Source organism: Gastrolobium bilobum, unplaced genomic scaffold (assembly GCF_033153095.1).
Source record: "Gastrolobium bilobum isolate Gb01-03AN ecotype WA unplaced genomic scaffold, APGP_CSIRO_Gbil_v1 utg3593, whole genome shotgun sequence".
Taxonomy (NCBI): Eukaryota; Viridiplantae; Streptophyta; class Magnoliopsida; order Fabales; family Fabaceae; genus Gastrolobium; species Gastrolobium bilobum.
Genome location: NW_026897162.1, coordinates 156,743 through 178,058, shown reverse-complemented (window position 1 = coordinate 178,058; position 21,316 = coordinate 156,743). Strand labels below are relative to the sequence as shown.

The 21,316-nt window shown below is 38.0% G+C and overlaps 2 protein-coding genes across 3 annotated transcripts; one reads left to right on the top strand and one right to left on the bottom strand.

The window, feature by feature from the left end:
- Positions 1-6,491: 6,491 nt before the first annotated feature.
- On the bottom strand, positions 6,492-12,554 carry LOC133304612 (AP2-like ethylene-responsive transcription factor At2g41710). 2 transcript variants are annotated; one of them, XM_061504657.1, is made up of 9 exons: positions 12,275-12,554; positions 12,008-12,090; positions 11,831-11,839; positions 11,615-11,703; positions 11,124-11,199; positions 11,001-11,064; positions 10,377-10,438; positions 9,575-10,206; positions 6,492-6,821 (listed from the first exon to the last, which is right to left on the bottom strand). In XM_061504657.1, exons 1-9 carry the CDS (start codon positions 12,493-12,495, stop codon positions 6,768-6,770), a joined length of 1,290 nt encoding a protein of 429 aa, XP_061360641.1. In that variant the 5' UTR covers positions 12,496-12,554; the 3' UTR covers positions 6,492-6,767. The 2 variants fall into 2 exon arrangements, with proteins under 2 accessions (XP_061360641.1, XP_061360640.1); XM_061504656.1 differs by having other exon boundaries at positions 11,001-11,051; positions 11,126-11,199.
- Positions 12,555-19,064: 6,510 nt separating this feature from the next.
- On the top strand, positions 19,065-20,942 carry LOC133304610 (uncharacterized). Its single transcript, XM_061504654.1, has 3 exons — positions 19,065-19,850; positions 19,932-20,217; positions 20,395-20,942. Exons 1-3 carry the CDS (start codon positions 19,065-19,067, stop codon positions 20,940-20,942), a joined length of 1,620 nt encoding a protein of 539 aa, XP_061360638.1.
- The last annotated feature ends 374 nt before the right edge of the window (positions 20,943-21,316 follow it).

Below are 21,316 nucleotides of genomic sequence, written 5' to 3'. Positions count from 1 at the left end.
GTAATCATATATGCATGATTGGGAAACTTAGATTCCTTGAATGCATGAATTAGTAAAGCATGTATTCATTCCTAAGTGAGAGAGCTCAATAAACTTTATTCCTTTAGTTTCTATACCTAATATAACATTTCTAACGTATTGAGCTTCTAACTTGTCTTCACTTCCTTGCGCTTCAAGTTTTGATTTCCTTAAATCTTCAAATAACTTGAAGTTTTGAGTTTTGAGTTGACTTTTCTTTTTTGACTTCTTTCTTGTTTTTTGCATGTTGAAATAGTTTTCTAACTTCATTTGGGACTTGTATCTCTGACTTTTTCATTTTTCTTGTGTACTGAGCTTTCTTGTGCTTTGTTATTGTCAAAACTTAAGATCTTTCTTTAGCAAGTCAAGCCTTTAAGGTTCAACACATAACTTTAAATTTAAACTAAATCACATCTTTAACTTTCCATTTTGAGCTTAAATATAATATGTCACAAATTTTGAAATCTCATGTTGTGTTGTGACATATTGGCTTATTTAAATTGACCAATTTCATGTTCGTGGAAATTGCACTAATGCAAAATTTCAGGTTGTTAAAAAATTGCATTGAATGTTGATAAGTATTATTAAGCATGTTCATGTTGTTTGAAAATTATGCTAATGCAATTTTATTTGTTGATAAATTGGGCTAATGTAGTTTCATGTTGTTTGGGAATTACATTAAAGCAGTTTTATTTGGTTCAAAAATTGCATTGAATATAACAATTTCATGTTGTTTGGAAAATGCCTTAATGTAGTTTCATGCAGTTAAGAAATTGCATTAAATGGAGCATTTATTCTTTGGTAGATACCAACCAATGTTCGAAGCCCTAACGGGCCCAACTAACCTGCTTTTGGGGTTTGAGCTTGTCCAACCTCCCAAGGAGCCGCGACTCTCAATTTTATGTTGATAAGAAGTTGGAATGAATATTGATAAGAATTATTGAGCAATTTCATGTTGTTTGAAAATTATGTTAATGCAAATTCATGTTGTAAAGAAATTACACTCATATAACATTTCAAGTTGTTTGGAAATTCATGTCATTGAAAAAATGCATTGAACGGAGCAATTTCATGTTGTGTTGAAATCGAATTAATGTAATTTCATGTTGTTAAGAAATTTTATGTTGCAGCAATAGTGTGACTATCGGCCAGCGAAGCCAAGATGACTAGTTAGGGCACTTGCATAACAAAACAAATGGTGGGCTGCCACGTAGATTTAGCTAGTTGGCAAGAAGATCACACTAGACCCACATTTTTTACCCGAGCTTCCACTGGTGGTGCTACTGGTTGGTCTTGCAAAGCCAGTTGGCGAAGGTATTTGATGCAAAATTATATGGAAAGTAGGCTTTCAGGAAAATGCAGAAGTTTTCTGCTATATTATCATTCTTCAATCATCAAAAGTCTTAAAAACTGATACAAAACGGAAATAACCATAAACAAAACATAAAGTCATGCAAACTGAAACGTCTGCAATTATTAAAATCCATAAAAAGCTTTAAAACTGAAACGTCTGCAGTTATAATAATTTATGGTGACTTAAGTGCATCATCCTCTCCCACTAGGAAAATATTCGCCCTCGAATCTGCAACGTCTTCAGGTGGTAATCCAGGCGGCAACTCTTCTGGTACAATATCACCAAATTTCCTAATTAAGATTAGGACATGGAAATGCAATTCTTTGACATGCTTGGTATATTCATTTGTAGTTTGGATCAATGATCGCATCTGTGATCCGTCATAGGAAAACTTTGTCTGATGTACCACCAAGTCCCATTGCCTTTGACGATCTCCAATTAAACTTTTACCAAAAGGTAAATCTTTATCTCCATGGAGCATAAGGTTGTTATGCTCGTTGTCCCTAAATTCATAATACTGCTTGCAAACTAAAGACTTCTTGGATGAAGGATCATTCTGCATGATATCTTTGGGTAGAACTTCATCTTTGTCAGAGATATTAGAATTTCTAATAATTGACTTCCCATCGGAATCACTACAAGAGATTTCTTTCACCTCTGGATTCTCGTCATCTTGCTCCCAATCATACTTATCGTAGATAGGGAACTTGTCATAAATTGCAGCATCCATAACAGGATTATCATCATCTTGCTCTTCATCATATTCATCATAGATTGGGACCTTCTGGTCTTCTGTCAAGTCTATGATGTCAAAGATCTTTTCGACGGTGTGTGACCCGTCGATAAACTCATCTGGATGAGTAGTGCCTTCGAATTCTGGGATCTCAATCTTCACCTCAATATTAGCAAAAAAGGATTGATTTCCAGGTTGACTTCGTCCTCGTCGCTCCTGATTTCGGTTCCATAATCTCCTTTCCTCCTCATGAGATGATCTTTCAGATTCCCATCCTTCATCTGACTCGTGCAACTGTGCCTCTGCAAGCAGTTGATCGAGTTCTTGGATCCGTCTGTCCTTTTCCTCAATTTCAGCATCTCTCGCATCAGTATAATAATCACCATCGGTAGGTTGACCGCGTCTGCCGCCACGACCTCTTCGTCCACGACCACGACCTTCGTGATTTTCCTGCTCAGCCATCTTTAAGGCAACCTGAGCTCTGATACCAAATGATGCAAAATTATATGGAAAGTAGGCTTTCAGGAAAATGCAGAAGTTTTTTGCTATATTATCATTCTTCAATCATCAAAAGTCTTAAAAAATGATACAAAACGGAAATAACCATAAACAAACATAAAGTCATGCAAACAGAAACGTCTGCAATTATTAAAATCCATAAAAAGCTTTAAAACTGAAACGTCTGCAGTTATAATAATTTATGGTGACTTAAGTGCATCAGTATTAAACTTCCATCCTTATATTGCCAATCATCTCCTCATTGCTTTGTCTAATATAATAGAGACGACAACAATAGGAGTATCAATTAGAAGAGCTGCTACAACAACAAGTTGCAACACATGAACTTCAGGCAAAGGAACCTAAACAGAAGGAAAAAAATCTTCATAGAGAGTCATGATGTGTCCATCAAGAGTTTTTCCTATCAGAGCTCTTGCATGGTGGGTTTTCTTTGTCTAAATTATTTTCACGGTTGATTTGGTTTTTCAAGTGAGTTTATTAGCTTTGTTTTGTAGAAAATGATAATTGGAATTTATTGTTTCCCACAAACAGTGCCAGTTAATTATTCAAGTGATGAAATAATATATGTGTCCCTTATGGGGTGTAGTATCTCGATGTAAGAGTATGTATGAGGCAAGCCATATAGACCTAAGTTCAATGGAGAATCGCCGTTAATAATGTCGGAGGCTGAGAATCAAGGCAAGTATGCCGGGCACAATGGCTTTATGGAGAGAATTCTGCAACATAACAACAATGTAAATGGTATGTAAAAGGTGCATCCTCAATGGAAGAAGAGGAGTATAAATATGGAAAGATTCCCTAATGATGAGTTAAAATTATTTTGCCCTTGTGGGCCCACTATGTGTAAGGTAAGCACACTCACCTAATGCGTGAAGTGTGTTGTGCAAGGGGCGAATCCTCTATAAAAAGGGTTTAAAAGTCTCAATTTAGAGATATAAATGTATAACCGCTTATGTGGGCTTTAATGATCAACCTGATGGATTGAGATATTATTGCCAATCCATAATAGATATAAACTAAACTTGTAAAATGATCCAAAATATCTCCTACTATGTGTCCAAGAACAAGAGAATTCATTGATCAATGAATAATATTGACAAAAAAATTCTCCTTGGGATTATTTAGAATCGAGGAATGCCTATGGCTATTTATACATGCTCTTGTGTGCGAATTTACTAATGCGTCGTTCATAGATTCTAACTTTTTCTCAAATTTATTTTATGTATGTTAAAAGTAAGAATGAAAAGAAAGGGCTCACTTTATGTGAAATCTCTATCATAGTCAACCAACCCAGCAATTTCGCAAAATTGTCCCGCCAGCTGACCGACATCATCGCATGTTGATGAGACGAAAACACGTTCTCTTTTTATTAAGGAACAAACTTTCTTTAAGGATCTGGATCCTCTATGAAAAAAATGACATGGTCATGTACGGAATCATAACCTTACAAAGGTTGATCAATGATAATAAAGGAAGAGAGAAAAAAATTATTAAAATAGATAGTTACAAAATCATAACTGTTGATTCACCTTTGTATAGTTGTGATATTCTCACATGACCATATCATTTTTTATCACATGAGAAGATCCATTTCCATTCTCTAAAGCGAACTATTCTTCCACCTTTTATTATAAAAAAAAAAACAAATTTTGTAGATTTTGACATATTGTTAGGAAAAATAACATTAATTTCCTGAACATGTTATGAATGATTTAACTCGAGCTACACAAATATATCAAGCTAATATTTATCCATAACTTTTTAGAGAGAAAAAATTACAAACCAATATTTTATCCCAAAATATTTTCTAAATTGTCCACTTACTTTCATACTTCTTTCAGGCCTAGAGTCTATGTTCAATCATTTTTTGTAATCATCGGCAAAAACAAGAAATCTAGCATGAAACTCTAACACTCAACCTTGGTAAACTAGCAATTTTGCGTGTTGCGCCATCTCAAGAACTCGGCTTTTTGATCTTAGTAATCTTATTTTCATAAAGTTTTACCGGAATAATTTCTTGGTCAAATGTATTACTTATATAATGCATAATGACGCGGTACTGTGGGAATCACTTTAGGACGTGACACTTTAGCAACCGCGTCCTTTGCATTTGTTCCTGACCACTGGAACGTGATACCCTGGCAATCACGTCCTATTCCACTGGAACGTGATACCATGGCAATCACGTCCTATTCCCAAGACACGGTACCCTCTCAGCCGCGTGTCAGTGCTTCCCATCCCAAAAAGAATTCAACAGGAAACGGTAGTGTATAAGCCGCGTTCCAGGTTACAAGTCAAGTCAGAGCCAAGCAGATATATATGTTTCACCTAAAATTTAGGCATATTGATATATTCATTGTAAAAGAGTTCATAAAATCCTATAAATCCAATAGTACCCAATCTTATACCCCTGTTTTGTGTTTGGCCTGCTTTCCCGATTTCCAATATGTGAAAGAAACAATTTAATCCAAAATTTTAACGTGATGAGAGAGTTTTCTTAATGATTTATATTAAGGTAAACAAAAAAAAAATAGAATCTATGCAAAATTCATACTTTAAGCCCAAAGGGTTTTCGTACGAGTGAGTGTGTAAGTGAATAATATAATCTATTATAAAGACCTTTATCCAACACCTTAAAATTATAATAATTATAATTTTATTGTTAGTAAATTTTTGAATTAATTATTCTCTGGTTTAAGAGTTAGTCTTATAACCAGTAAAGAATAAATTGCTAGCAACTATAAAGACCATTTTGTACGAAAATAACTTGTTGCTTTTATTGGATTTTTTGAACTCTTTTACCGTGAATATATCAATATGCCTAAATTTTAGGTGAAATATATATATCTGTGTGACTCCGAGTTGACTTGTAACCTAGAACGCGGCTTATACACTACCGCTTCCTGTTGAATTCTTTTTGGGATGGACGTACTGACACGCGGCTAAGAGGGGACCGCGTCTTGGGAATAGGACGTGATTGCCATGGTATCACATTCCAGTGGAATAGGACGTGATTGCCAGGGTATCACGTTCCAGTGGTGCAGGAACAAATGCAAAGGACGCGGTTGCTAAAGTGTCACATCCTAAAGTGATTCCCACGGTACCGCGTCATTATGCATTATATAGGTAATACGTTTGACCAAGAAATTATTCCGGTAAAACTTTACGAAAATGAGATTACTAAGGTCAAAAAGCCCAAGAACTCCAATCAACACGTCAACCACATAGTCATAACCACCATAGACAGAGGATTACGTCGACGTTGGAGCCGTCCAAAAATATTGCCAGACACACCCTCATGCACATCCACTTCTAGCTGCACGTACGATGGTTTCTACAACTACTTTGGCTCTAGTTTTCATTGTTTTTGCATCCTCTTTCATGCAATGATCTTAGATTTTCCATACGAGCTATGATTTTTCACGAACAGGTCCAAACAACTTGCAAGTATCCTTCTTTTTAGCCTCTAGAATATCTTTTATCCGATGATACCTTACATCAAAATGTTTGGATCTTTGATGAAAGGTAGAGTTCTTGGCAAGATGTATGGCGCTAAATGAAACTTGCTTGCCTCTGCTTCTTCTTGCATTTTTCATCTTACACATTTTGAATTCCCTACCGCCTAAATTCCCAACAGCCTATTGGAATCCACACATGCCCCAAAATTTAAATAACATTTTACACTAATGCCTAAGAAATACCTGGGGATGACAAATTGAAAGCGCGTACATAATGGTGCCAATTAATGCTAAAAGAAAATAATAGCGCCTTGGAAACTCGTGTGTAAAATAACTAATAACGATTTTCTTACATAATTCCTCTTCGTATTCTGTACAGAACAGTCTGGATAAAATGAACGTTGTCCAGCAGCACATATACATGATAGAGATATCAACTGATACATGTAGACAGATATAGCTTGAAAAGATTTATGCTAAATCCTATAAATATCATCATTGCAAAACAACAATAATATTTTCTTTTCTTTTCTGATGTATAAAACCCATATAATATAATACAAGCTAGCAAAACTCAAGGTATGGGTTCATTTTCTCAGACTAGCTGAGCACTTGAAACGCTTTTGCCTGTTGTTTGGTTCAAGCTCAGCTCTTAAGACGCTTGATTTTTTGTTCAAATGTCCAATCACTCCTCTGGCTGAAAAATGCTGTACGTTGAACTGGTCTCAGTCTTTGTAACCTGCTCATCAATCAATATTTTCTTGGTGAGATGAATTTACAATAATGTTATAAGTAATTCTTATCTTACCATATACGATCATCTGGGGGATGAAGGGAGATAGATATATCAATTCGTGTAATTGATGATTTTGAACAATTATTGTGCCTGCATCTTATTATTGTCAGATAAAGTTTTAATGGCAAACGGGCTGCTTTTCCTCTATTTAAATTATTAGATGATAATTAGAAAATTGGTTTAAAAAGGTCTGCAGCTAATGTCCACACAAGAAGGAAATCTTAAAATAGTTGATGTGTCTTATGTATCTTGTTAAGAGTGTTAGTGTTAATAGTGTAGAAGTCCCACATTGAGTGTGTCTCTTTGTATTCTTCAATTAGTTTGCTATATAATAGCACCAATGTTGTGTAGTTTAATATAACAAGGATTACTATTATTTCCTCTTGTATCTATGAGATTTAACGTGGTATCAGAGCCTCGCGGCCCCCACTTTCTCTTGTGGTGTTTCTTAGCACAGGTAGGCTGGGCCTATTGCATTGTCCACTCTCTCGTGTGAGGGGGCGTGTTGAGATATATAGTCCCACATTGGTTGTATGTGCAACTAATGTGGAGTTTATAAGGTCTTGGGCACTCTCACCCCTTGAGCTAGCTTTTAGGGTGGTGTATCCCAAGGTTCTTAACATGGTATCTAGAGCCTAACAAGAGGAATCTTAATCCATTTAACTTAGTTCTATTTTTCATAATTTCAATATGGTTATAGAGAGATATCACCCTCCATGAGGGATTCCCGTTGCTATTTCTTTTTCGGGTTTTTCTTAGTATGCTCTGTGACTGCAGCTTAGACTGATCTGTCACATCAGAAAAGAATGATCCTTGGGAAGTTGTTGGGTTGACCACCGTTGTCGTTGACCGACCACCGTTGACCGCGTCGTCCACCGTTGACAGCCGTCTCCGGCGACTTTTCCGGTGACTTTTCCGATGACTTTCCGGCGACTTTTTCGGCGATCCACCACCGTCTCCGATGACTTTTCCGACGACCCACCGCCGTCTCCGGCGACTTTTCCGATTCTGCGAAGCTTTGTTTTTCTTTAATCTTCTTTCTTCCCAAGATGGAGTATTTATACTATTCATCATCCATCTTGAGGGGGAGCACTGTCCAAGTTGCTGATGTTGTCTCCGACACCGAAGTTCCTCTAGAGGGGGAGCACTGTCCAAGTTGCTGATGTTGTCTCCGCTGATGTTAATTCCGACACCGAAGTTCCTCTTGAGGGGGAACACTGTCCATGTTGCTGATGGTCATTCCAGCACAATTGTCTTTGCCGATGATAATTCCGGCACAGTTTAGAAGTTCCTCTTGAGGGGGAGCACTGTCCATGTTGCTGATGGTCATTCCAGCACAATTGTCTTTGCCGATGATAATTCCGGCACTGTTTAGAAGTTCCTCTTGAGGGGGAGCACTGTCCATGTTGCTGATGGTCATTCCAGCACAATTGTCTTTGCCGATGATAATTCCGGCACTATTTAGAAGTTCCTCTTGAGGGGGAGCACCGTCCATGTTGCTGATGGTCATTCCAGCACAATTGTCTTTGCCGATGATCATTCCGGCATCTTCCATGTTGATGTTCATTTCGACGCCATTTTTAGCACATTGTTGATTTTTGGTTTCTCATTTAGGATATTTATTTTGATGTTATGTTACTTGGTCTTTCTTGCAATAAGCTTGTAGCATAGTCAAGGGGAAACCACGGCTGCTCACCAACTGTTAAATGAAATGTCTGAGAGGGATCTTGATGCTGATGTCCTAGTCAGCTCAGTTGTCTTTGCCGATGATAATTCCGGCACCATCCATGCTCTGATGTCCATTCCAGCACTGTCTCTTTATCAGCTCTTCAGACTGATGGTCATTCCAGTTGATTTGTTGTACTTAGTAATTTCATTTCGTTGATGTAGCATTGTTGTTTTTGGTTCCTAATGGGAGTATTATTTATGTATCAAGCTTGTAGCATATGATCTATATGCTACAGCTTGAGGGGGAATGTTAAGAGTGTTAGTGTTAATAGTGTAGAAGTCCCACATTGAGTGTGTCTCTTTGTATTCTTCAATTGGTTTGCTATATAATAGCACCAATGTTGTGTAGTTTAATATAGCGAGGATTACTATCTTTTCCTCTTGTATCTATGAGATTTAACATATCTAAATTTGCAACTATCTGGCTATGTAATACTTTCTCTACATCTTTCTGTCAATACTCAAAAAAAAGTACCATTTGGGATGAATTATAGAAACATGAAATAAGAACTCATCAGAAAATAATGTTTTCTACGATATGCCCTCACTACATTGATCCATGAGAGATCAAATTCAATTTGTTGACACTACCTTGTTGGTTTAATAGCATAGAACAAGTTTTTTTTTTTTTTATAACATATAGAACAAGTTTTTAACCTGACTTGGAAATGAAACTATATTATGGTATTGATTCAAAGATGTTCTCATGTCGACAAATTGATATACATACTGATAGATTTATTTATTTATTTTTTTTTTTTTTGTGAATGAATTATTTTATTTCCTATTTGAGTTTTCTTTCTGATTCAATAATTTTTTTTGTTTCGAATATCAGAAAGTACATGATTTATAATATGAATCATTATTTAAGACCGATAAAACTACCTGAACGTTTTTGAACAATTAGCAAGAAATTTTCATGTAATCTCAATCCTCACAAGTTCAAGCACTTTAGCAATTATACCAACCTCAGTCATACGGGAAGGGCCAGCAGGAAGTACAGGAACAAGAGGCGTCCAGATAACAGGATCTACCAAGGGATCAACAGTACTGTAGGCTGTAAAAAGTGGTGAAGACAATAATGGAGTCAGTGGATAAACATTTCTTTGAAGTGGTAGTGATCCACTCATTCCCATTGCAATGTCAAGTCTTTCATTGCCACCATCATGATTGGATGATTTCTCAGCTGCCTTACCATGGTCCAACTTATTGATGGTATTCTTATTTTCATTCTCGTCATTATCATGGCAAGTTTCCTGTTTCTTTGATGCTTTCTCTTGCAAGTTCTTGTAAGCAGCTGATTGTGACAAGATACTTAAAGCAGAGACAGAAGAGCGTTTATGTTTTTTCTTGTCATGGGGCATGCCTAACTCTGGCAATTGGTATGGTTCTGAAGGTTGGACGTTATTTTCCAATGCTTTGATTTCACAGAAAATATCACCAGCAAGACCATGCTTTTTTTCATCTGATAATCTTGTTCCGGCATCAGGTTGTCGACTTTTATTAGACCCCCACCACTTGATGTAACTTGTCAAATCAATCTTTCTTTCTATGCAGAAACCACTTACAGATTCAGTTTCTGCAGCTGAATCATCATCACCTGTACTTTAAATTTGAGAAGTGGGATCATCATGATATTGCAGATAAAACATGTGAAATAATTGAATACTTGTAGTTTTCTTTCAGTAGCCAAATGTGTTAAATGAATTTGATTCGCAAAATTCTGTTCAATAGAAGATAGTTTGAATTTGAAATTTAATTACAACTTACCATAATATATACTATTGAAGTAGTTAGATCCAGCCACACGACCATATGATGGCTCCCATTGGCTAATTTTTACCACCACATCAAAAAGAAAAGAAAAGGGAAGATTAAACCATAAAATTCATGCCAGTCATCTAACGTATTGGACAACAGCCACGCTAGGTGACAGAGATGTAGCAGAGAGTGGAAAAGGAAAAAATCTGTTGATCAATGAAGAACTAGTTGTACATACAAACCCAGAGACTTGAGATGTGCATATAATATAAATAAAGGTTCAATTTCCAGACAATTTCTGTATAAACTAATATAAATGAGGTTTCAAATTAAACATCAAACTAATAATTTAGTTTACTTAAAAAACTGCCAATTGTGTATGTATAACCTTGAATTGATTTCTCCCTCCCCAGGACCTCTGAAACACTTTTAAATGGAGCCACGAAGAGCATTACAATTCAAAATGTGAGTTATAAAGCTTCCATAACAAAAACTATATAATATTTTTCTAGCAGAGAATGTATATCAATGCACAAAAGATGAAGAAAGTAAATTTTTGTGTGTGTGTGCATGTGTGAATGTATGCACGCATGTTAATTGGAATCATTTGGTATCCTTTTGACGGAATCACACCTAGAGAGTCCCCGATATTTGGATACTCCTCTAGAAAAACCGCTGCTCTTCCTGCACAAAGCATCACACATAAGCAGCAGATGGTTTCATGCTAGAAAATATTTTGATGCAAAATATATACACACCGCCGCAAAGATGCAAGGTATTCCTCTCTTGAAATATTCTGCATTTCTTCAAGATCTCTTGCATAATCAGTCACCTGTAGCATTAAGCTCAATCTTGATATGAAATTATTGTATTTATCAGAAAAGAATAGGTGATGTGTGCTTTTCCTACCATAAAGTCTCAAACCCTAGCTATCAACAAATGTTTTCAATCTGATGCTATAGATATCTTATGAAAAGAAGGCCTTGCAGATGATACAGTCCACAGTCAGCAAGCAAACTGTAGCTGACTTTAGAAGCACCAATTCCAACTAATAATTGGCTGGTTTTTAACTTGAAATTCATGTCATCTCCAATAGTCCAATGCATCTTTTGAGATAAAAAAAGTGAAGCAGGAAATAAGTAGACATCATTTTCACCTAGCAATATGAAAACACAAAGCACAAAACTATAGCATTTCTGAACTAGGAGTACAGCAAATCAATATAATCATTGAAGCAACTATCTTACTGGAAAGTTTATAAGAGCACCCGGACCCCAGTATTTCAGAGCAGCAAGGTCATATGCTCTAGCTGCAGCCTCTTCATCATCATATGCCCCTGTTCGAGAGCCATCAGCAACAAATATCATTATGAATGGTACATCAAGTTCATTAAAAAACAGAAGAAAAAAGGCAAAGAAGAGAGTGGAGATTCAAGGAAAGGAAGCACAACATATCCAACTTACCCAAGTAAACTGGCATCACAAATGAATTGTTGTCCAATTAATCCATGCACCACATTAAAATAGATGATGTAAGTAATTGCAGGACATGTTTTTTGATATCGAAACGTGTTAAACAATATCTCCAGGTAAGTATATTTAGAAACAGAATACGAAGGAAAGTTACAACTTAGAACTGACCTTGCTTTCCTTTCTTATTCTGATTCTGGTTCCATGTACTTTTATCCCAAAGATGTGCTTCATAACGACCAGTCCATCTATGCCTAATAATAAGTCATGAAACTAGAAAAATGAGTCCATAATCAGAGAGAGAAAACCATTAAATCCATACACCAGTGACAAAACAATGTTACAAAAGATAATATCAATCAATAGAAAGTGTATATAGGCATGACTACAAGATAATATCCTACATAGCAAGTAAAACCGAAAAATTGATCACCGCACCTGGTGACGCCGCGGTATATGGAACTGCGTTTGCCGGCAGCACAAGGTGGCATCTTACTGATGCGCTCCTTCGCAGTGCTTCCTCTCTCTTTCTTCGCTTTCTTAAATCCCCTGTATAGTAATAGCTCATCGTTCGCCACCGCTGCTTCCGAAATCTCGGCACGGTCACTGCCACCGCCACCAACTTCGGCTTTGCTTGGATAAGAGGAAGTGGAAGCCATTGATGCAACCAAACCCTAACCCTAGAGTGAGTGTGAGTGTGTGTGTGGTGTTTTTGATTCACTGTGGACGGGGAAGTATACTACTTACCACATAGGGTTCAGTTTTTAACAGGGGAAGGAGAAACTTGTGGAATTACGGAAATGGCCTTTTCTGGTTTTGATATGACGAATGGGTAAAATGGTGCCGTGGAGATCTTAACTGAAACTAACGGCTAGGACATTACGAGGGTAGTAGCGTCATTTGAGGTGTTTTGAAAACAATTATTACGATCATGCATGTTCCGTGCCCACTTGTCTCATTGTTCCGCAGCCAGGGTGCTCTTTGCTCTGCTGCCACCTCTCACGGAAACAACTTTTTTTTTTTTTTAAAGAGAAGGATGACAGTTCGTTGGTTTAGAGAGGGACAAATTTATTTATTTTTTAAAATATTAGCTTGTGTCCACAATTTTAACAGATCCCATGAATCTGATTTCGAGTTTGAGTTTCTATATCATCCCCAAGAGTTTCGATTAATTCAGTATCCTTTGAAGAGGTAAGTCCTAGAGTGTAGCTAGGAATTTTTTTTTTTTTTTTTTAAATTATCCAAAGGTATCCTTATATCTCTTTTGATCATTTTGTTCTCGGTTCTAAAAATTTATTTTGGTCAAAGTTTCAACTCTTAATCAAAACAAACCCATAAATATTCAATTGCCAATTGAGCTAGTATTGGAGTTGGGGTTGGGGAATTAATTTTTACTTGGTGAAGCTCACGACTTCGTGAAATATGCTTTATTTTAAGAAAGAAAAAGGAAAAAAAATAAAATAAACATTAAAGTTGTGCCTCTCATGAAACGTAATTACACCGTAAAAATAAAATAAAATAAAAACCCAACATTTCCTCATTAGATTCGTGGTTGCTTGTAAATAAACTATGGGTTAAATTAGTTTAGTGAATGGTTAATTTTAAGCACGACTCCAAATGTTTTCCTTTTCATTTAGGTGGTGTGTGGTACGTGGACATATATTTTTGCAAATATATATATATATTTTTTTTTTTATAACATTTTCCTTTTCCTTTTTGCAAATATATATATATATATATATATATATATATATTTCAGGAAAGTGATAATGGCAATCAGATATTGTCACATTTGGTATAAAGAAATCTAAAATAATCTTGAGAAAATTTTATTTCCAAAATTTTAAATAACACATAACAACCCCAACGTAGAATGTCATTCAAGATGTGGTATTTCAAGAATTCTGGAGGGTGGGAAAATGTTGAGTAAATTTTCAAACAATATTCTCGAAAATATTTTGATACCAAATAATTTTTTGTGACATTTCCTATAAACTCATTCTCCTTTACCAAACTCCCCCTTAAGCTAAACCAAACTACCATCTTCTCAATTTAAACAAAAAAATTAGGAGATAAAAACATGAAATAAAGTACTAATAAGAAAGGTGTTTATTGTCGAGTTGAGTAAGCTTAACATGAGCGAATCTTGGCCCAATAAAAGTTGGGTACCGACTCAGTCATAGTGCAACTTATAATTGCGTTGATCAAAGATTTAAATGAAACATACAAGGAGAAAATACGTATCATTTAAAAAAATATAAAATTATGTCATGTTAAGTGAGAAAAAGAGACAAATTATAAGAGAGAGTGGGAGGAAAAAGTTTTAAAAGTGCAAGTCTCATTTCATTGTAAAAGTAAAAGGATATAAGGTATATCATTTAAAATAACACTCTTTTTTCCCAACATATAAATTTTTAGTATAACCAAGTTAAAACACTTTTGAACTACAAAACTAAAACTAAGGGATTATTCACAATATTTTGAAATAAATTAGACCAATATAAAAATATTATAATATTAATTTAAGTCAAAAAGTTGTATAATTTATACCTAATTTTCAAAAAGATTATTTCTTAAAATATTATGTAATATTAAATAGGGTTGTGCCAATTTTATTTTTATTTTTTATTTTTTTGGGATGTCTCAACCCTTTTAAATGACACCAGTCCCTTTCGTGGTTTATGGTGTAGAGTATGAAAGTTTTTGCCACTCTGTAAATGCATGGGTCTAATTTTTATAACCTAATATCAGATGATTAGTTTCGATTCAAACCAAATTAATGGATCAAGTTAAGTCTTTAGCACCCTCAACTAATGAAAGAAAATGACTTTTAAAGAAAAATTCTCATTTTATATTAAGGATTACAAAAGATAGCTAATATAAAATTTTCCTACTTATTTAACGTGTTTTGTGTCTATATCTATGTGATTCGAATAAAATATAGGCCCAACCAGGGCCCAAAAACACATAAGGAAGCCCAGGCCCATTGAAGACCAGAAGTAAAGCGCAAAGAACAAAAACAGACGCAATGCCCTCATCGCGTCACACAAGACGCGATGCCCTCATCGCGACACACAAGACGCGATACCCACATCGCGTATGAAACCTTCTATAGGAAGTAAACATAAGGCCCAAGGCAACTCAACCGCGCCTTAACTCTAGTAAACAACGGACAGCTCCAGCTTGCCACAACTCTACTACTAGACACTATGGAAGATAAGGCTACTCAGGTCCCTTGACTGACCTGCAGCCCAAGGCTGGCCACTCAAAAGCCAAGCCTCCTTAACTAAGGCGGCATCTTAACTACTATATAAGCAAACGATATACCACCAAGATACGATCATCTTTACTTAATCAACACAAAAACACCTGCCTCTGATACTGACTTAAGCATCGGAGTGTCTTCGCAGGTACCCCCTACACATTTGGTGCAACACGCCAACGAGAAGGACAAAAGCTCAAGCACGCTCCAACAGCAATACCAGGCCCAGGCCGCTAACAACGTAAGATCATTCAACCGTGTGTGATTGGGCTCGATACATATAGGCCTGTCCATACTGTATTTGGTCTGATCATTGGTGCCGTCTGTGGGAACAATCTCTCTGTTAGAACCTATCTTTCTCTAAAAACATGGTTGACACTCGAAGCAAATCCCAGAATGGCTCCAAAGAAAAACGGAAGGAGATCCCTGCATCCCGTGAAAAATCAGCATCATCAGTGGCACCAATTCCCATCCATCTGGATGACCTACCGACATCCCAATATCTGTTGGACCTTATTACACAACAAAATAAAAAAATTGCTCAGCAGAATCGAGATTTAGCTCGATGAAAAAAAGCACAAAAGAATAAATAAAAAAGCCAAGGAAAGGGAAAAGAACAAGAAAGAAAGAAAGAGACTAAGAAGGAAAAAAAAATCCAAAAAATTCAGATGAAAGTGAACCACTCCATTCACATTCAATTGGTAACCCAGGACCTTCAGGTCACAAAAACAGGAAAGGTGAAGAAATAAAAGATACTCACGAGAATGAGAATTCTCATGGAAATTCAAGGACATTCTCTCGAATTGTTCATCCATTCGCCCCTTGCATAATGAACATCCCGATCCCTCGGGATGTCAAGATCATAACAGAAAAATATAACGGCAAGGGGCATCCCCAAGAACATCTGGAACAATTCCTGACAAACATGATGGCACAAGATGTAGTAGATCCAATAGCATGCCGACTGTTTCCAACAACCTTAAAGGAGACAGCACTTAGGTAGTACTCAGCGTTGCCATCTAATTCGGTGCAAAGTTGGGAGGACATAACCAACCAATTCCTCGTACGATTTGCAACGAGCAAGGCGCAATACAAATCTACGCACGTACTAAAAACTGCACATCAAGGATCTAAAGAAACTTTGCGTGATTATCTAAATAGATTCTTTGATGAAGCGCTCTTAGTCAGAGATTTGGATCCACAAGTCTCGCTACACATAATCACTGAAGGATTACTGGAAGGCCCTTTCTCTATGTCGCTAGCCAAACAGCGACCACGCACCATAGAAGAACTAAGAGCGCAATCAGAAAAATTCATCAACTTGGAAGATTACAAGCATTCACGCGAAATTTCAAACACCAGGGCTAACACTGACAACTTTTAAAGAGATGTCCAGAAGAATTTTCAACGAAAATTCCGCGAAAAGAGAAAGTGGGGGAGATACGACAATTACACCCTTTTGAATACCTCCCAAAGACGAATTTTGAAGGAAGTATTCCAAACAGGGTATGTACGGGTTAATAGGCCACCCCCAATGCCGCAAGGAGTTCAGCGCGATGAAACTAAATTTTGTGAATTTCACAACGACAAAGGTCATACAAATAACGAATGCCTCGCGCTTAAAAATACCATTGAGGCACTCATAAGAGAAGGAAAACTCCAAGAATTCATTTCCAGCTGCAGGGAATATAAGGCGCAGAGAAGGCGTGACAGAAGTCCATACCATGACCCAAACCCCAATGAACAAAGGGTACATCCCAGGAGAAACTATAACCCCGCTCGTAACAATGATCGAAGAAGTGACAGAGCAACTTTGACTGACAGACGTCAAGGGACTCCACCACAAAATAGACAGCGAACCGCGCAGCAACAAAGCGATGGACTACCCAATAACGCAGCAGGAGTTTTAGCTACTATTGTCGGAGGATCAGCGGGAGGAGGGCGACTAAAACTCAACGGAAAAAGCATCTGAAATTAGTAATGACGATGCGCGATCACGCTCGCCATTCCACTTCTCGTGATCAAAGACAGGCCATGAGTTTTGACGACGATGACCACGGCGACATCATCCCAGACCATGATGACCCGTTGGTGATCTCACCTTGCATGGTTAATCTCCAGGTAAAACGTATTATGATTGATAATGGTAGTTCAACTGATATTATTTTCTGGGATGCTTTTCGCGCGATGCACATCCCAGAGGAACATCTACTTCGTGGATATTCAGATCTAATTAGTTTCGCTGGAGAATGCGTACAACCTAAAGGCACCATTGAGATATGGGTAACCTTTGGAATCCTGCCTCAGGCGCGTACTATCAAAGTACAGTTTTATGTTATTGAATACGCATCGGCATACAACATCATCCTAGGAAGACCAACCATTGTCGCGCTCAAGGAAATCATTTCTATGCCCCACCTTTTGATGAAATTCCGCGATACATCGAGCGCAATAGTTGCTATCAGGGGCGACCAGAAAGCGGCGCGCATCTGCTATAATACTAGTTTACGAGCCAAAGCTCCTATACAATCAGATAACAAAGCCAAAGCATCTGTCAATATGACAGACCTCGATATGCGCGAAGATTTGCGGGATACACGTTCTCAACCTGATGGGGAATTGGAAAACCTTCAAGTGGGGCCATTACCTAAAAATGTCACCAAAATTGGGCGACACCTCCCCGAAGCAGAAAAAAGCGCGTTGGTGACAGTGCTACTGAAACATAAAGATCTCTTTGCCTGGACAGCAGCTGACATGCCAGAGATAGACCCAGACGTTATTTGTTACCATTTAACGTTAGATCCCAAAGCTAAACCTTTCGCGTAGAAAAAGCGCAAAATTTCCCTAGAAAAACAGATGGTGGTAAAGACCGAAGTAGCAAAACTACTTGATGCAGGGATAATTTGAGAAGTCACGTACTCCACCTGGCTTTCTAATGTGGTACTCGTCAAGAAACCCAACAGAAAGTGGCTAATGTGCACAGATTATACAGACCTTAACAAGTACTGCCCAAAGGATTTTTATCCACTTCCCACCATTGATAAACTGGTAGATAATTCTGCGGGATACCAAATTTTATCCTTCATGGATGCATATTCAGGTTACAACTAGATTCTGATGTTCACACCAGACGAAAAAGCTACTGCTTTTATCACTGAAAAAGCTACTTATTGCTATAACATGATGCCGTTTGGCCTCAAGAACGCCGGTGCCACTTATCAACGCATGATGAATAAAGTTTTTAGTCAGCAGATTGGTCAGATGCTTGAAGTATACATTGATGACATGATAGTCAAAACAATGACTATTGTACAACATCCCCAGGATTTGGAACAAGTATTTCAGCAACTGTGCAAATACAGGTTACGACTTAACCCAGCCAAATGCGCATTTGGAGTACCAGCTGGAAAATTTTTAGGATTCATGCTAACACATTGCGGCATAGAGGCCAATCCTGATAAATGTAGGGCCATACTTAACATGACCAGCCCGCGAAACATAAAGGAACTACAGCAATTGACGGAAAGAATTACTGCCCTAACACGATTTCTTCCTGCTTCTTCACAAAAGTCACTACCAATGTTTAAGCTATTGCGTAAGCAAACAGACTTCAATTGGACCCCTGAATACGAAACATGATTCATGGCCATCAAATAGCACTTGGCAAACCCACCAGTCCTGGTCAAACCCCATCGAGATGAGCCTCTGGTTCTTTACTTATCTGTCAGCAACGCAGCCATAAGCGCTGTCTTATTGCGCGAAGACTCCATGGAACAACGACCAATCTACTTTGTCAGTAAACCACTCCAAGGACCAGAATTGTGCTATCAGCAAATAGAAAAGGTTGCTTTCGCGCTCATCTTAACATCGTGACGCCTGCGCCATTATTTCCAGGGACACACCATCAAAGTTCGAACAAACCAACCCCTTTGAAAAGTGTTAAGACAACCCGATCTGGCAGGTCGCATGATTTCGTGGTCAATAGAATTATCAGAATATGATATCATCTACGAACCACGACAAGCAATCAAAGCCCAGGTATTAGCAGACTTCCTCGTCGAAATGACACACCTACAGGAGGTTGAGATGAGTGAGGAGTGGGTTATTTTTGTCGACGGATCTTCCAATGTTAAAGGAAGCGGTGCAGGAGTCATCGTGGAAAGCCTTCAAGGCATAACAGTAAAGCACTCTATCCATTTTGGATTTAAAGCCTCAAATAACCAAGCCGAGTACGAAGCAGTCCTCGCTGGACTTGCCATGGTCAAAGACTTAGGGGCAACAAACATAACCCTCAAAAGCGACTCACAATTAGTAATTGCTCAAGTCCAAGGAAATTACCAGGAGAAAGAAGCATTAATGATAAAATATCTTGAAAAAGTGAGACTACTACTGACAGAATTTCAAAGCTTTAAAATGGAGCACATCCCCAGAGAGCAAAACTCACGAGCTGACATTTTATCCAAGTTAGCCAGCACAAAAGGACCGGGAAATAATAGATCTGTGATCCAACAAAGCGTCCCCAACCCTAGCATCATAATGGCTGTAACTAAACAAAAAGCTCAACCATCCCAAAATGCGCAATCCATGGTTGATGATGACAACATGCCATTGGACGATAAAGAGACTTGGATGACACCAATTTGGAACTATTTAGTCAAAGGAGAGGCACCACAAGAAACACGCGCAGCAAAAAAGCTATCGCGCAAGGCTTCGTTCTACACTATCATCAACAACCAACTCTACAAAAAAAGGGTTCTCCTCCCCAATGCTTAAATGTTTAGATCCTTAGCAGGCTCAGTATATAATCTCTGATGTACACGAGGGAATTGGCAGACATCACATGGGAGGGAAATCCTTATCTTGAAAACTGCTTCATACAGGCTATTGTTGGCCAAAAAACACGTGCGACAATGTGTCAAATGTCAGGAGCACGCAGACTTACACCATGCTCCCCCAGAGGAATTGTCTTCAATGCTATCCCCATGGCCATTCTACCAATGGGGCATGGACATATTGGGACCATTCCCAATCGCCATGGGAGGGGTCAAATGGTTGCTAGTAGCAATCGACTACTTCACCAAATGGATCGAGGCAGAGGCTTTAGCCACGATATCAGCCAGTAAGGTTCGCCGATTCTTCTTTCGATAAATCATAAGTCGGTTCGGTGTTCCGCATACCATCATAACTGATAATGGTACGCAATTTGGGGACAAAAAATTCAATCAAATTCTTCAAGACTTGCATGTCAAACACCGATACACATCGGTTGAACATCCACAAACAAACGGATTGGCAGAAGCTGCAAATCGAGTCCTCAAACGCGGATTGGAAAGAAGATTAGAAGCAGCTAAAATAGACTGGCCCGAACAGTTAGACTTTGTGTTATGGGGATACAGGACAACCAAACATTCAACTAGTGGAGAAACCCCGTTTCGCATGGTTTACGGTAGTGAAGCCATGATCCCAGTGGAAATTGGAGAACCATCATGGAGAAGGATGTACACAAATGAAGACAGCAACTCACAAGCATTGCTTCATAATTTAGACGCAATCGAGGAAGCGCGCGAAGTTGCGCATGTCAAAGAAATAGCGCTCAAACAGAGAATAGCAGCGCGCTATAACTCAAAGGTTGTCAGACGAAGCTTCAACGTCGGCGACTTAGTTCTACGCAGAGCCGACATCGGTAATAAGAACACGTGGCAAGGCAAATTGGCCGCAAACTGGGAAGGTCCCTATCGCATCTATAGCAAAACAGATAAGGGGGAGTATGTCATAGAGACACTATCCGGTCTTACTATCCCGCGCACGTGGAACGCGGACAAGCTTAAGACATTTTATAGCTAAGTCTCTTACGACTCATCATATATTTGTCTTTCAAACTTATTTCTCCAAATAATAAAAAATCGCAAGTTTCCTTTGACTATTTATCCATGTTGCATCAAGCATAAATGTACAGGATCACAGTATTCCTGAAATAACAGGATTCTCCCACGAATCCTTCAAGTAACGGGATTCCTCTCATGGATCCTATCAAGTAACAGGATTCTCTCACGAATCCTCCAAGTAACAGGATTCCTCTCATGGATCCTATCAAGTAACATGATTCTCTCACGAATCCTCCAAGTAACAGGATTCCTCTCATGGATCCTATCAAGTAACAGGATTCTCTCACGAATCCTCCAAGTAACAGGAATCCTCTCATGGATCCTATCAAGTAA

Bases quoted from the DNA above. Each gene is read 5' to 3' on its own strand.
- LOC133304612 (XM_061504657.1), bottom strand. From the start codon at position 12,495: ATGGCTTCCACTTCCTCTTATCCAAGCAAAGCCGAAGTTGGTGGCGGT. The intron at 12,091-12,274 runs GTGCGGTGATCA...ACTTATTATTAG, and splicing joins ATATACCGCGGCGTCACCAG to GCATAGATGGACTGGTCGTT. The intron at 6,822-9,574 runs GTTGGTATAATT...ATTGATGAGCAG, and splicing joins GCCCTTCCCGTATGACTGAG to GTTACAAAGACTGAGACCAG.
- LOC133304610 (XM_061504654.1), top strand. From the start codon at position 19,065: ATGATTTCGTGGTCAATAGAATTATCAGAATATGATATCATCTACGAA. The intron at 19,851-19,931 runs GTTCTCCTCCCC...GGGAATTGGCAG, and splicing joins ACCAACTCTACAAAAAAAGG to ACATCACATGGGAGGGAAAT. The intron at 20,218-20,394 runs GTAAGGTTCGCC...ACGGATTGGCAG, and splicing joins TTTAGCCACGATATCAGCCA to AAGCTGCAAATCGAGTCCTC.